The 12423-nt window shown below is 45.7% G+C and overlaps 1 protein-coding gene across 1 annotated transcript in view; it reads right to left on the reverse strand.

Annotated features, from left to right (window-relative positions):
• Positions 1-12423, reverse strand: part of Adam12 (ADAM metallopeptidase domain 12) — a 224963-nt gene that overhangs the window by 82071 nt on the left and 130469 nt on the right. The window contains exons 5-7 of the mRNA XM_042054216.1: positions 8153-8339; positions 1581-1646; positions 192-263 (exon numbers count right to left, since the gene is read on the reverse strand). Of these exons, the coding sequence (XP_041910150.1) occupies positions 192-263; positions 1581-1646; positions 8153-8339 (325 nt within the window). The remainder of the gene's footprint in view (positions 1-191; positions 264-1580; positions 1647-8152; positions 8340-12423) is intronic.

Consider the following 12423-nt stretch of genomic DNA (forward strand, 5'->3'; position numbering starts at 1 on the left):
TGGAGTCTCTTAAATGTTGCCCAGGTCCTGGGAAGCACCTGCTTAGAGGACTGGACACTCAGACATCAGCACAGGACGCAGAGACAGATTGTGGTCTCTGCTCAATCAGAGGAAGATCACTTAATTCTTCCAACCTTGTTTCCAAACATTGACACAATTTGAGGAATTTAATTACTTGTTAAGGGACTTACCTTGTCAACGTGATTAGCGATTTCTATTAACCGCTGCTTGACTTTCTCCAGATCTTTTCCTTGCCTCTGAAACTTAACAATTTGAAATGCCAGCATTAATAACGATAAGAATATCAATCAGGGGGCTGGAGAGATGGCTCAGCAGTAAAGAGCACTGGCTGCTCTTCAGAGGACCAGGGTTCAATTCCCAGCACCCATATGGCAGCTCACAATTGTCTGTAGCTCCAGTTCCAGGGGATCTGGCATCCTCACACAGACATATGCAGGCAAAACACCAATGCACATAAAATAAAAATAAATCATAAAAGAGAATACACACCACACACACACACACACACACACACACACACACACCCCAATCAGGAGTCCTCTTCCCAGATCCTGAGATGTGCTTTGGTGACACCCTGTACTCTGGCAGGGGGGATGGGGGCGCTCCACATTTACAGTGTAGGAGCTCACATCATGCCAGACAGCTTCCCAGCTGGGGAGTCCCTGTAATTCCTACAATGCGTGTGCATGTGCTCAAGCCAAAGACTTCATGCGCTAACTTTTGCAGCTCCTCCAGCCTCATAAATGATGGAGGCAGGGGCATGTTTTGGCAAAGAGAAAATGGACAACGGGAAGGCTGTCCAAGGCCACTTTTCACATCATCAGCTGGATTTTAACTTCCTGAGAAATTTCCTTTAGATTTGTTTTTAAACATTAAATATGAGAAGCAAGAAAAGCTCATAACAACATGTCCAAGACGGAGAATGGAAAAAAAGTTAACAAATTCCCCATTCTCTCCTCTAAGCTGACCTTCCAGAATGGGATGAGATTTCTGAGAAACTGTCAAGCTGGTTTCATTGATGTATGCTGAATGAGTTTAGGAGAAAAATGCCACCAATTTATACTACGTTAATGGGATGGTAAGAAACCATAGGGAAGATAATCTGAGGAAAATTGATTCAAAATGAAATGGAAGAAAAAAATCAACAGTACAAAGCATATCACAAGAAGGAAGGATTTCTCTACCATGTCTGTACAGCATTCATTCATTCATTCATTCATTCATTTAGGTTAAGGTACATCTAACTTTCCCCAAAATGTCAGAGTGTAATTGAAAGCCACTTGTAACTCCCCCTAGTTATTTCCCCTTTCTTAGAGAGCTTAGCCACAGAGAAACACTGCATTTTGGGGGTGGGTATACTTTGCAATTATTTTATTACACTAAATACATATTAAATGGTTTGTGCTTCCTCAGATTGGAAAAGTGCAATTTTGATGCTCATCCTCAAGGTTTTTAAGAACACAACTGACCATGGAGGTAAAGCGAGTCCTAACTGGCTAAGCGCCTCCTCAAACTTCTTTTTGAAACCAATTGTGCTGAGACGTTCCACAGGCCCTTACCTCTCGGTTGTCTGCCACAATAACCAGCTCCACATACTTGGTCATTTTAAGGGTCTCTCTTTTATGCTGCCGAAAGAAAGCAAGAGTTTAGTTTGCCTTAATACTTCCCCGGGGCTTCCGGCACATCGTTCATGTCTCTCAGACAATAAAAATAAAAACAGACAACAACGATATTTGGAGGAGAGAGTCTTCCTCCCGTGGGCTTTGTGGCTGTGTACCATCATCCAGAAACTGATTCCCAGCCCCAGTGATCTCTTTGTGAAGCCACAACTGGGGTGATCTGGTTTCCTCTTTCATGTGGGAAATCCTAAAAAGGAGTTTAACATTCTCGCTGAATCATTGATTGTGGGTTCAAAAGAAGTCAAGGTCATTTTTAAACAAAATGAGCACCTAAACAACTCCAAAGAACATTCTAGAACTAGAGCCAGCCAGAGGCTTGTTGTTACAGACTCCACACGGATATGAAGATTGCTGAAGGCACACCAGAGTCCAGCTTGTCACTGTTTCTTGTACTTTTATGGCCCAGGTACATCTGCGCCACAATCTTAGGAGAGCCATGGAGAATATACTTTGTAGAGAAATCTGCGATCTCCCTGGGAAAACTCCGAGTTCTTTCTGGGGAATGGATGCTTGTGGCCAATCATTTAAACATCTAGTCTGAAGCGGGGGGAAGCCTGAGCTGAGGAGCAGAGAGGCAAAGGGGAGGTAGGTGAATCGAGACAAAACGCAAAGGTTTTTGCAGCAGAGAGAGAAAGAAGCAGCAGTATTTTTAAGACTGTGACATGTGAGGGTTAGGACTGGCAAGAGTGGAGCAGCTGGGCAGAGAGGAATAAGGAAGCTGTCAGGGTGCAGGAGAGGGACACTCAGCGGTAGAGATACACACATCCAAACAAGATGGCCTCTGAGGCAGGTTACATTTTAATCGAGCTTCCTCCGAAAGCATTTACACTCTTGTGTAAATTACTGGGAGGATCCAAAGGCATTTTTTAGGGGAAATAAACCAGTTCGTAGAGGGTGGTCTCCAAAGTCAAACACTGAAAACAAAAAAAAAGCAAAGCCTTCTGCTTCTGCAGTGACACACGGTTGGGGGAAGAGGAGGGTTGATCTCATCTCTTGGTCCTCCCAACTGAAATTGCTGATTTAGGACTTACGTCTCATACGGGGCTTGAGCTGAACACTCAACGTTATAACCCCACTTGTCCAGACAAGAGCAAAAGGGACGCAGGAAGGCTTTGAATCAGGTTTCCAGTCACATAATCCGGAGGGAAACATCTTTCATAAAACAAATCTCCACCAGGCCGGAATCTTCCTAACAGATTTTTACAAGAAAAATGTTTGTATTATCCTGGTGTTCCTGCTTGCTGCCCAGCTGTGCTGATTCATGGATTTAGGTGTCCCCAAAGAAATCTGGAAACCTCATGGAGGAAGGGAAATAAAGTACCATGGAAGGAATAATTTCTCACGCTTTTACAGCGCTGCAAGGAGAAACCGTCAGGCTTGGTAGCTATATGTACAGGCAGGCTTCACGGTCCGAGCTGGGAACTCAGGCCAGCCTCCCCGCCTCCCACCGTGGGCTCAAAATGAGACACTTCTGGAAATGGGAGCGCCTTAAGCTTTTTCCATACTGAGGGGCCAAAGAAATCGAAATCTCCTCACCCTTTCCCCCCCCCCCATGATGTATGCATGTATGTGCATGTATTTGCATGTGTTTTCTTGAAGGGGTACGTGTGTGCACATCCATGTATATGCATGCAAGTGTAGGTCAGAGGTTGCTGGCAAGTGTCGTCTTCTAACTCTCTCTACCTTGATTTTTCTGGGACGTGATCTCCCAGTGAACTGAGAGTTTCAGTTAGGTCGGTCTGCCAGGGAGTCCCTGGGACCCAGCAGTCCCCACTCCTCTGCCAGTGCTGGGGTGGCAGGTGCTTGCTTGCTGTACCTGGCTCTGTAACATGGGTGCTGGGGGAGCTGAACAGAACAGAATGCACTTCGCTGATTGAGCCATCTTTTCAGCTCCCGGGAATCAATTTCTCTCTCTCTCTCTCTCTCTCTCTCTCTCTCTCTCTCTCTCTCTCTCTCTCTCTCTCTCTCTCTCCTCTCCCCCCTACAATATCCTGTTCAGCCATGAACAAATTCAGCTAATTATGCAGACAAAAACAAGGTTGTGGAAATAGAGAAATAAATTAATCTTGCATGAAAAACCCATCGGAAAAGGGTTGGTTGCTTGGGCTTTTGCACTTTTCAGACTGCAGAGGGTAAAATCTATGACCAGAGGACATTTCCAACTGGCCTTGGACCATCATTTAGAAAACACACAATCCCAGATAATGAAAACAAACACACGAACACAATTTTCCTGTCTCTGCAGTTTTCAGAGGAATCCACATTTTCTCATGAATTCAGAGAATTGCATGCTCAGAGAGAAGTTTAACCACATCGTAATGAAAAGCCACAGGGGAGGGGCTGACTCCCTGAAGGAGAGGCTTAAATTACCTCCATGTGATCTCTACCTATCTAGGCTGTCCAGTTTTCAAAATATATATTTTAAATTTGTGATATGGGCAGCAACATTGGAAAGTGCTTGTTTGACTGGATTTTCATTCTGCAGGATTGGGAGCAAAAGCTTGTTCTCAAGCAGGAACCCGAGTCTCTGAGTTTCAGCTCCAAGGTGGGGACAGAGTTAGAGACAAGGTACCCACGAGGAACTAGTTCCGAGACCTCTGAAAGTACCCTCTGATGAGTTTTCTGTAATGTCTGGCACGGAGAGCTTAACTCAGTCAAAGAAAGCAAGGGAAGACCGGGGTACCCATGTGTTTCCACAGCAACCCTGTCTTCTGATGGCCAGACCATCGGCAGACATTTGCTCATCTCCCAGTGTCTTCTGGGAGCTTGCTGTGTGTTACATGGTGGGTTAGGTTCTGGAGATATAGGGATGGAGAAGACCAAGGCCACTCACTGCTTTTCTGAAGCAATTCGTTTCTCTGCTATTAGGATGCGTGGTTTGATTTTCTTCTTAGCAGATTTAGCCTTTGTCTCTCTCACAAAGCTTTCTAAGGTGGCTACTAAAATCCTTTGCTTTTCTTTTTGTTTGCTTGCTTTGAGATGTGGTCTCATGGAGCCCAGGCTGGCCTCTTACTATGGACCTGAGGCTGACCTTGAACTCCTGATCTCCCTGCCTCCATCTCTAGAGTGATGGGATCACAAGCACGCACCACCATATCCAGCTCATCTGATGCCAGGGTTAGCCCTTGAAGCCACATGTGTGGGCGGCAGGCACCTTGCAAACTGAGCTACCTCTCAAGCTTTCTGTTTCTATTCGTGCAAGCATAGCAACGGGGAGGGAAGGAGTCCAGGCAGGTGAGCCGAGGACCAAGATACGTTAGGCTGGACTTAAAAATTCCCAGAGAGAAACCCATGACACCTCTGCCTTCCAGAAGCTAATGGGGCTCTCACTATAATCTAACATAGAGCCTTGTAAAAGTGACAAACAGCTCAGCTTTATATGATAGCCAGCGTGACTGCTTAGATCAGAGGGATTCCTGGTGCTCCCTGCAGAAAGATGCAAACATCTGCAGAGAAGCAGATAGTTAACATTGGGGGTGGGGGTGGGGGTGGGGCAGGTCGGGAAGATGCTGGAGAAGAGAAATGGTGCTTGGCGCACTGTATAAACAAGATTAATTAGCTGCAGTTATATTGATTCTTTTTAAAGTATAGAATAAAAGGCAGCATGGTGAGGCAAGGGATGGGCATGCAACTTGAATCTCTGCTCTGCCCGTTCACCACAGAGCTCTCCAAAATGATCTTCTAGGTGCCTGCAGCTCACAAGTATTCTACTTATTGGAAAATTATTTTTTGGTACTGTCTTTATTATCTGCTCGCAGTTTAGGGTAAGTTCTTTCCCTTGTGGGAGACCATCACAGGAAATGTCCGAGCAAGAGTGGGAGCCGGAGTGAACGACACTGGCATCCATGCCTTCCCCTTCCATTTAAAGGTTCGCTTATGTTCCCAAATTAGCAGGCCTTCTCATTTCTCTCCAGGTCAATGGGACTGGAGATGACGGTGCCAATCATGGTCCTAGGGAGCTGTGTATGCTCAGAGAATTAAAATACAGTCAGCAAGTACAGAGCAAGTTTGTACTTCTAAATGGAATGGGAGCACATGTGAGCATCATTTAAACTGTCAAGTTATAAATCATGCAATGTGGCTAACAGGCATTCAACCAGGTACTCAAAGCCAAGAGCCTGGAAAACAAAATGCAAATGTTCTACTTGTTTATGATGGGTGAGGCTTGGCTCAGTCACATCCTAGCTGGGGTCTGGACTCAAAAGCAGGCATGTTTGAAGAGTGAAATAAACACGAGAGGGATTAGAGAGGCTGTCTCTGATGCCAGCTCTTAAGTCTGTCACTCAAGAAAGGTGGGGCAGGGGGAATGCAAGAGGGACCCTTCCAGAGCTGAGATGCTATTGCTGCTGCTGGGGATCTCTCTCTCTCTCTCTCTTTCTTCCTCTCCCTTCCCCCCTCTCTGTCTCTCCTCTGTCTCCCCCCAATACACCCTCTCGTGTGTGTGTGTGTGTGTGTGTGTAGGTGCATATGCTCATATGTGCAGGTATGTGGAGGACAGAAGGAAGCTTCAAATATTCTTCCTCAGGACATCATTCATAGGTTTGTTGCTATTGGTTGGTTAGTTTTGTTTTTGTTTGTTTTGCTTTGATTGAGACAGAAATGTTCACTGAACTTGCCAAGAAGTCTAGACTGGCTAGCCAGGGAGCCCCAGAGGTTCTCTTGTCTCCACCTTCCCAGATCTGGGATTACAAAAGAGCATCAGCATGTCTGGCTTTTCAAAAGTGTATTAGTTTAAGTTCTGGGGCTCACACTCAGGTATACGTACATACACTTTGCTGACTGAGCTATTTTTCCAGGCCTCGTCTTGTTATTTTGAAATAGGATCCCCTGAATTGGCTATGTAGTGAGAATGCCCTTGACCTTTTCATCCCTACCTCCACCCTCTAGTGCTAGGATTTCAGGGGTGCACCACCACCCCTGGAGTTTCTGGGTAGTTTTAAGATCCTGGAATTCAGATAGACTTCCATCCTCATTCCTTAAGCATCAGTGCCAAGGTGAACAACAGCAAGTAAAGGGAGAGTTCTTCTTTCTGTGAGGAGGCAGAAAAACTAATGTTTTGGGCATTTTACATGGACCATTTTGGGAACCATTAAAGGGGAAAGGGGATTGAATCTCATGACAGAGAATCTGGCTGGAGAGGGCAAAGTCCAGAACTGGTGGTTTAGAGCAGTTTAAACAGACACTCTGGCCAGGTATAAAGAGAGTGCTAGGGAGGGGCAAATGAATGGAACAGAACTCTTGTTGTTTAAACTTAGAGGATTTAGAGGGCTAGGGGGTAGGTCAGCGGTAGAACACTTGGCCTAGCATGCATGAGGCCTGAGTAGTGACGGAAAGCAAATGAAGGAAAGGAAGGAAGGAAGGAAGGAAGGAAGGAAGGAAAGGATAGATGGATGGGTTAGAATACACCAAGAATCATCTTCATGGAATGTTGACAGTTAGGTATATAGTTAGTTCAAAGTTAGGTGACTGTTAGCTAAAGCTGGGAAAGACAAAACGTGTTGACGGATATGAAGAACATGTCACTCTTGCTGTCCTTGCCAATAAAGGGGGGGGGGCAAAGGGCCACCATACATTCGATTTTTAAATATTTATTCTCAAATGAAGACTAGAAAACACACACACACACACACACACACACACATATACACCTCCACTCCAAAACAAAACAAAAGAACCAGAAAAAGGTTAATACTTTCATCTCTGGTTATAACCTAGCAGTGGAAAAGACCCTTTGCTTCTGGCCAACAAAGCCCCACTGTGGTCTGTATGGCCCATGTGAATGAGCATGAGTGGGGACCATAGGGTAGAGTCAATCCAGGGTATGATGGGAGATGTTGGTGAGGGGAGTCAGCTTGTAGTTAGACTCTGTAGACAACTCCAGGGCTGCAGCAAAGAGAGTCAGTCATGGCAGGAGGCTGGAAAAGGCAGGCTGCTGCATGTCCCTGGAGGGCAAGGACAAACACTGGCAGCACGGCCTAAGGATAAACAAGACTTTAGGAAAACCGCTGGAGATGGCTCAGAGGCTCTCTGCATAAGCAGGTGGGTAAAGGTGGTTCATTTTCTATACCTAGTTCTGAGATTCCAAACTGTGGAATAGACCTTGGGTGAGGAAACCTCAACATGGAGAATGAGAAGGGGCGGGGAGCCACGCTTGTTTTGCTGGTCACCCTGCTGTCTATGCTCGTGGTGACCTTGGCAACCTCCTGACCCTGATGATGAGATTTCACCCATCACATGCTAACGAATCTGATGCTCACACCTGCAGGGAAGAGGCAGGGGTTTGAGTTTGTGACCTTACTCTTCCCAGGACATGCCCTGCCTCCTGAGGGACGAGGATCTTTCCACCCACACTGCATCCAGCAGCAAGGCTGCTCCAGACCTTCTAGGCCTGCATGTCCCTTTCCTTCAGCAGCCCTCCACTCAAGAAGCATGAACTTGAGATTCCCTCTTACCCTTCTTGACCACATTTGAGAGGGTTCAGGGGAGACAGCTTCCATGGTGAGGCTGGAATGGTTATGATGTGACCCACACAAGCCCTGGATGCTCTTCATGTTCTCAGCTGGGACGAGTTTGTATCTGTCGGTGGTGTTCTTCATCGGCTCTAAGATGTAGGTCTTATTTTCAAACACGATAAGCCCCCTGTTGAAAAGGGAATACAAATATTCATTTTAAGGGCAGTTCCTTATTTATGATAAAGATAGATTTTTAAAAAAAGATTCATTTTTACTTTTACTTATGTCTGTATTGGTGTGTGTGTGTGTGTGTGTGTGTGTGTGATGCATTTTAGGAATCTTCTTGGATCCCTTTGCACCTTATTCTTTGAGGCAGGGTCTCTCAATCAATCTCAGAGGTCACTGATGACTAGTCAGACTAGACAGCTTGCTCCAGGCATCACATCTGTACACTTTGCAAGGCTAGAATTACAGCTGTTACGTCCATTAGGCATTTACTTGGGTTCTGGGGATCTGAACTCCAATCTTCTTGCTTGCACATCAAATGAAGAACCCATTATTGACTTGAGGAACCCTGTGAGAGCCACCCTGTCCTGTGGCTGGGCCAGGGCTATCTGGGCCCAGCAGCTCTAGGTTCAAGCCGCAGCTCTGCCACTTCCTAGCTATGTAAGCTTGTTTAGGCTCCTGGATGTCAGGAACTTGATTTCCTTACCAGCACCATATGGGTAACAATAACTTCCTGTCATGACTGCTTCATTGATGGCCAAATTACTGTTTACATGGTGGCATCTCTCTTTCTCAGATGAGGACAGATCCACACATCAGGCTGCTGATCATGAGTTATTTCAAAGACTGATAATTTGAGGTGAATCTTATACTCTGTAAATGGATCCTGCTCACAGGAATGCTGGCTTTCGGTGGCTCCCTGATAGTCAATGCAGCATCTGTAAGATACACACTCTTCTGGGAACAACAATGACCAAACGGAACCCTGTGAGCCAACAGTTAGGCACAGAGTTTTAAAATACGTGGACAGAGCAGCCCTGGGTAAGACAGTGTAGTTTAGAAGCCAGAGCAAACAATTGATTATAGTCAGGGAAGCAAAGAGAATGTGGGTACATCATCACACCCTCTCAGCCTCCAGGATTGGCTTGGTTAAAGCTCTAACAAACTTCCTATGCTATTGAACCCGGACTCGCTGCGGCCACAGATACAGATTCCAGCAAACTCCAACAGTTGACTGCAAACCAGGCGAAAGGGCCTTCTCCAGAAAACCTATAAAAGCTGTGTTAATAGAGATTTTATTGACTGGGTCCCCAGAGATTGCCACCGGAACCCCATTAATGTCCCAGTGGGAACAGTGAGGCAGTGGGAGCCAAGTGCAAGCTCTAACTATTGCTTTGGGCCCTGCAGAGTCACCCCTGCGGAGGCCCTGCGAATCAAGCAAGAAGGCAGCTGGATGGAAATCGCCTCAGCTAGCCCCAGTTCAAAGAACAGAGCCAAGCAGCTCATTAAGAAAACGCCACATAGAGGTGGAGCTAGGAACTCACAGGAGAAGAACAGAGGATAGCTCAGAGCAGAACAAGGCAGGCAATGCAGGGGACCTTCCCTGCCGTGTAAGGCAATCCCCCAACATCCAGGCCATTGGCTGCGTTCTCTTCTACCCCCACTGAGCTCTCAGCCCTCTCCCCACAGCTTCAGTCCCCCTGCCCCAACAGTGATGATTCCTGCAGTCAGCATCAGGCCACAGCGATGGGCTGGAGATAGATCCTGACATCTGTAACAACAGTCTGACGGAGGGGAAGCTCACCCATCATGACTCTACTACAACCCGACGCTTCTGAACTATACTATATTATATACTATACTATATACTATACTATATACTATATACTATACTATATACTATACTATATACTATACTATATACTATACTATATACCATACTATATACTATACTATATACCATACTATATACTATAAAGCCCTTCCACTGAAAGAAGAGAAGTGACCTGAAAAAAATCAAAAATCTTAACTAACCATCTAACCTCATATGGGCAGATCCAAGTGCAAAGACAGAAGGAACATGAAATATCAGGACTGTGTGTCTTCTCCCAAATCAGCAAATCTAAAGTCGTGTCTCCTCATGAAAGGGACTCAGACAAAATGCTAGTCACAGAATTCAAAGGAATGATTATAAAGATGTTCAAACAACTTGGGAAGGACACAAATATTTTCCAAGAGAGCACAAACAAACAGCTGACTGGGTAAGGAAGACAATCCATGATATGGAAACAGAAAGGAAGGAGACCCTGAAGGAAACTCAACTGAACTGAAAACCACAATATTGAAAACCACAATAGAGCCAATGAAAGTTCAGTGTAAAGCTTTACCACCAGAACAGCCCATGATGGAATGCAAGGGGTGGGAAGACAAAACAGAGCAAGTGGATCAGTCCATCGGGGCTAGGGAAAGATTTTTTTTTTAAAAAAAAAATATACAGATGGAACATGCAAGAACTTGGGGACACACCACAAAGTGATAAAAATCACAAATCATGGATACAGAAGGAGGAGAAGATGAAGCCAAAGATGAAGCTATTTCACAAAAGAAAATAACCATGGGAGAAAAAGAAAATCTCCAAATCTAGGGAGAGAGAAGCCGACCCAGATTCAAGAGGGACATGGAACACCAAACAGACAAGACTGGAGAAGGGGCTTCCTGTGTCAAATCAGACTTTAAGAAGAGAATATACAGAACAAGGCAAGGACATGGAAAGCTTCCAAGGAGAAGGACCCAGCCAGCAGGAAAGACAAAACCATCAGTACAATTGCTGGCTTTTCAATCAAAACCTTAAATGCACAAAAGGCTCCGTGTGAGGTATTTCAAAACCTGAGTGATCACAACTGCCAACCCAGCTAACTGTAACCTGCAGAACTATTTCTGTAACTGAAGGTGATAAAGGAAGGCTAAAGGAACCAATGACCATCAAACCACTCCTACAGAGAATACCGTGGGGAACTCTTGGGACTGAGGAGAAAGATAAACACATTCAAGAGGCTAGAGGAGCAAAATATAAATGATACTAAAAAGAAATTAAACCAAAGAGTACTAAGAAATCCTCAGACGCCATACAATCAACAAGAAGGACGGGGGCACACACGCACCTGTCAGTGATGACTCTGTCTGTGGATAATCTCAGTTATCCCATCAAGAGTGCCAGAATAGAGGTCCAGATTAGGGAGCAGAATTCTTATTTTGCTGCCTCCAAGAAATGTACCGTCTGCCCCCAAATAAACATCACCTTGGAGTGAAAGGATGAACGGAAGTATCCCAAGCAAATGGAGCGAGGAGAAGCCAGTGTTGTTATCCTAATATCTGAAAAGGTAGACTGAGGCCAATTCTCGCCAGAGGAGATAATGTCACTTCACACTGACCAAGAGAACCGTTCATCAAAAGAAAACATAATTCTAAATATGCGTGTCCCAAATGCAGGCTCAGGCCATTTCATAAAACAAGTCCTAGATCTAAAGTCACAGATTAACTCTAACTCGGTCGTGGGTGACTCCACTGTCACCATTAGACACACCAGCTGGGCAAATATTAAAGACGAAGGGTTGGGATCAAATGACATCAACTGTTTTCTTCGAGTCTACCTAACGTTTTTGGGACAAGACCTCTCAATGACCGCGGAGTTTGCTGGTTTGGTTGGATGGGCTGTCCAGAAAGCCCCAGGGATCCTTCTGTCCCCTCCTCCCCAGCACTGGGACCATGGGCTCATACAGCTACAGGTGTCTTTTACATGGGTTTGGAAAACGAGCTCAGGTCCTCCTCACACCTGCAAAGCCAGCCCTTTAGGAACTGAGAGCTCTTTCCAGATCATAGCTATTCTTGCTGGTCACCTTCCATACTCAAACGCTGCGGAGGGAAGAGGGCTGAGGGATCAGGTATCTCTTTGGGTGGAGCCTTAAATACACAGTGACTAACTCAAGACAGATTGGCGCTTCTGTTACCAACTTTGTTGAGGTGTCTCAGGCAGTGGGGGGCACAGATCACTGCTAGGATGTTTACCCTCTAAGAGAGAGGACAGCACCCAGGCCTGGGGCCGTTAGAAACCAGAGAGCACTGTGGAAGATTTAGGAAGAATCAGTATGCCATGCCACGGCAGATGAAAAGATAGCTGCCCGCGCCCCACCTCCCTGCAGCACAGTATCTGTGAGCATGTCTAGATCTATGACCCGGGCACACCTCTGGGCTACAACGATGAGGGG

Source organism: Arvicola amphibius, chromosome 1 (assembly GCF_903992535.2).
Source record: "Arvicola amphibius chromosome 1, mArvAmp1.2, whole genome shotgun sequence".
Lineage (NCBI taxonomy): Eukaryota > Metazoa > Chordata > Mammalia > Rodentia > Cricetidae > Arvicola > Arvicola amphibius.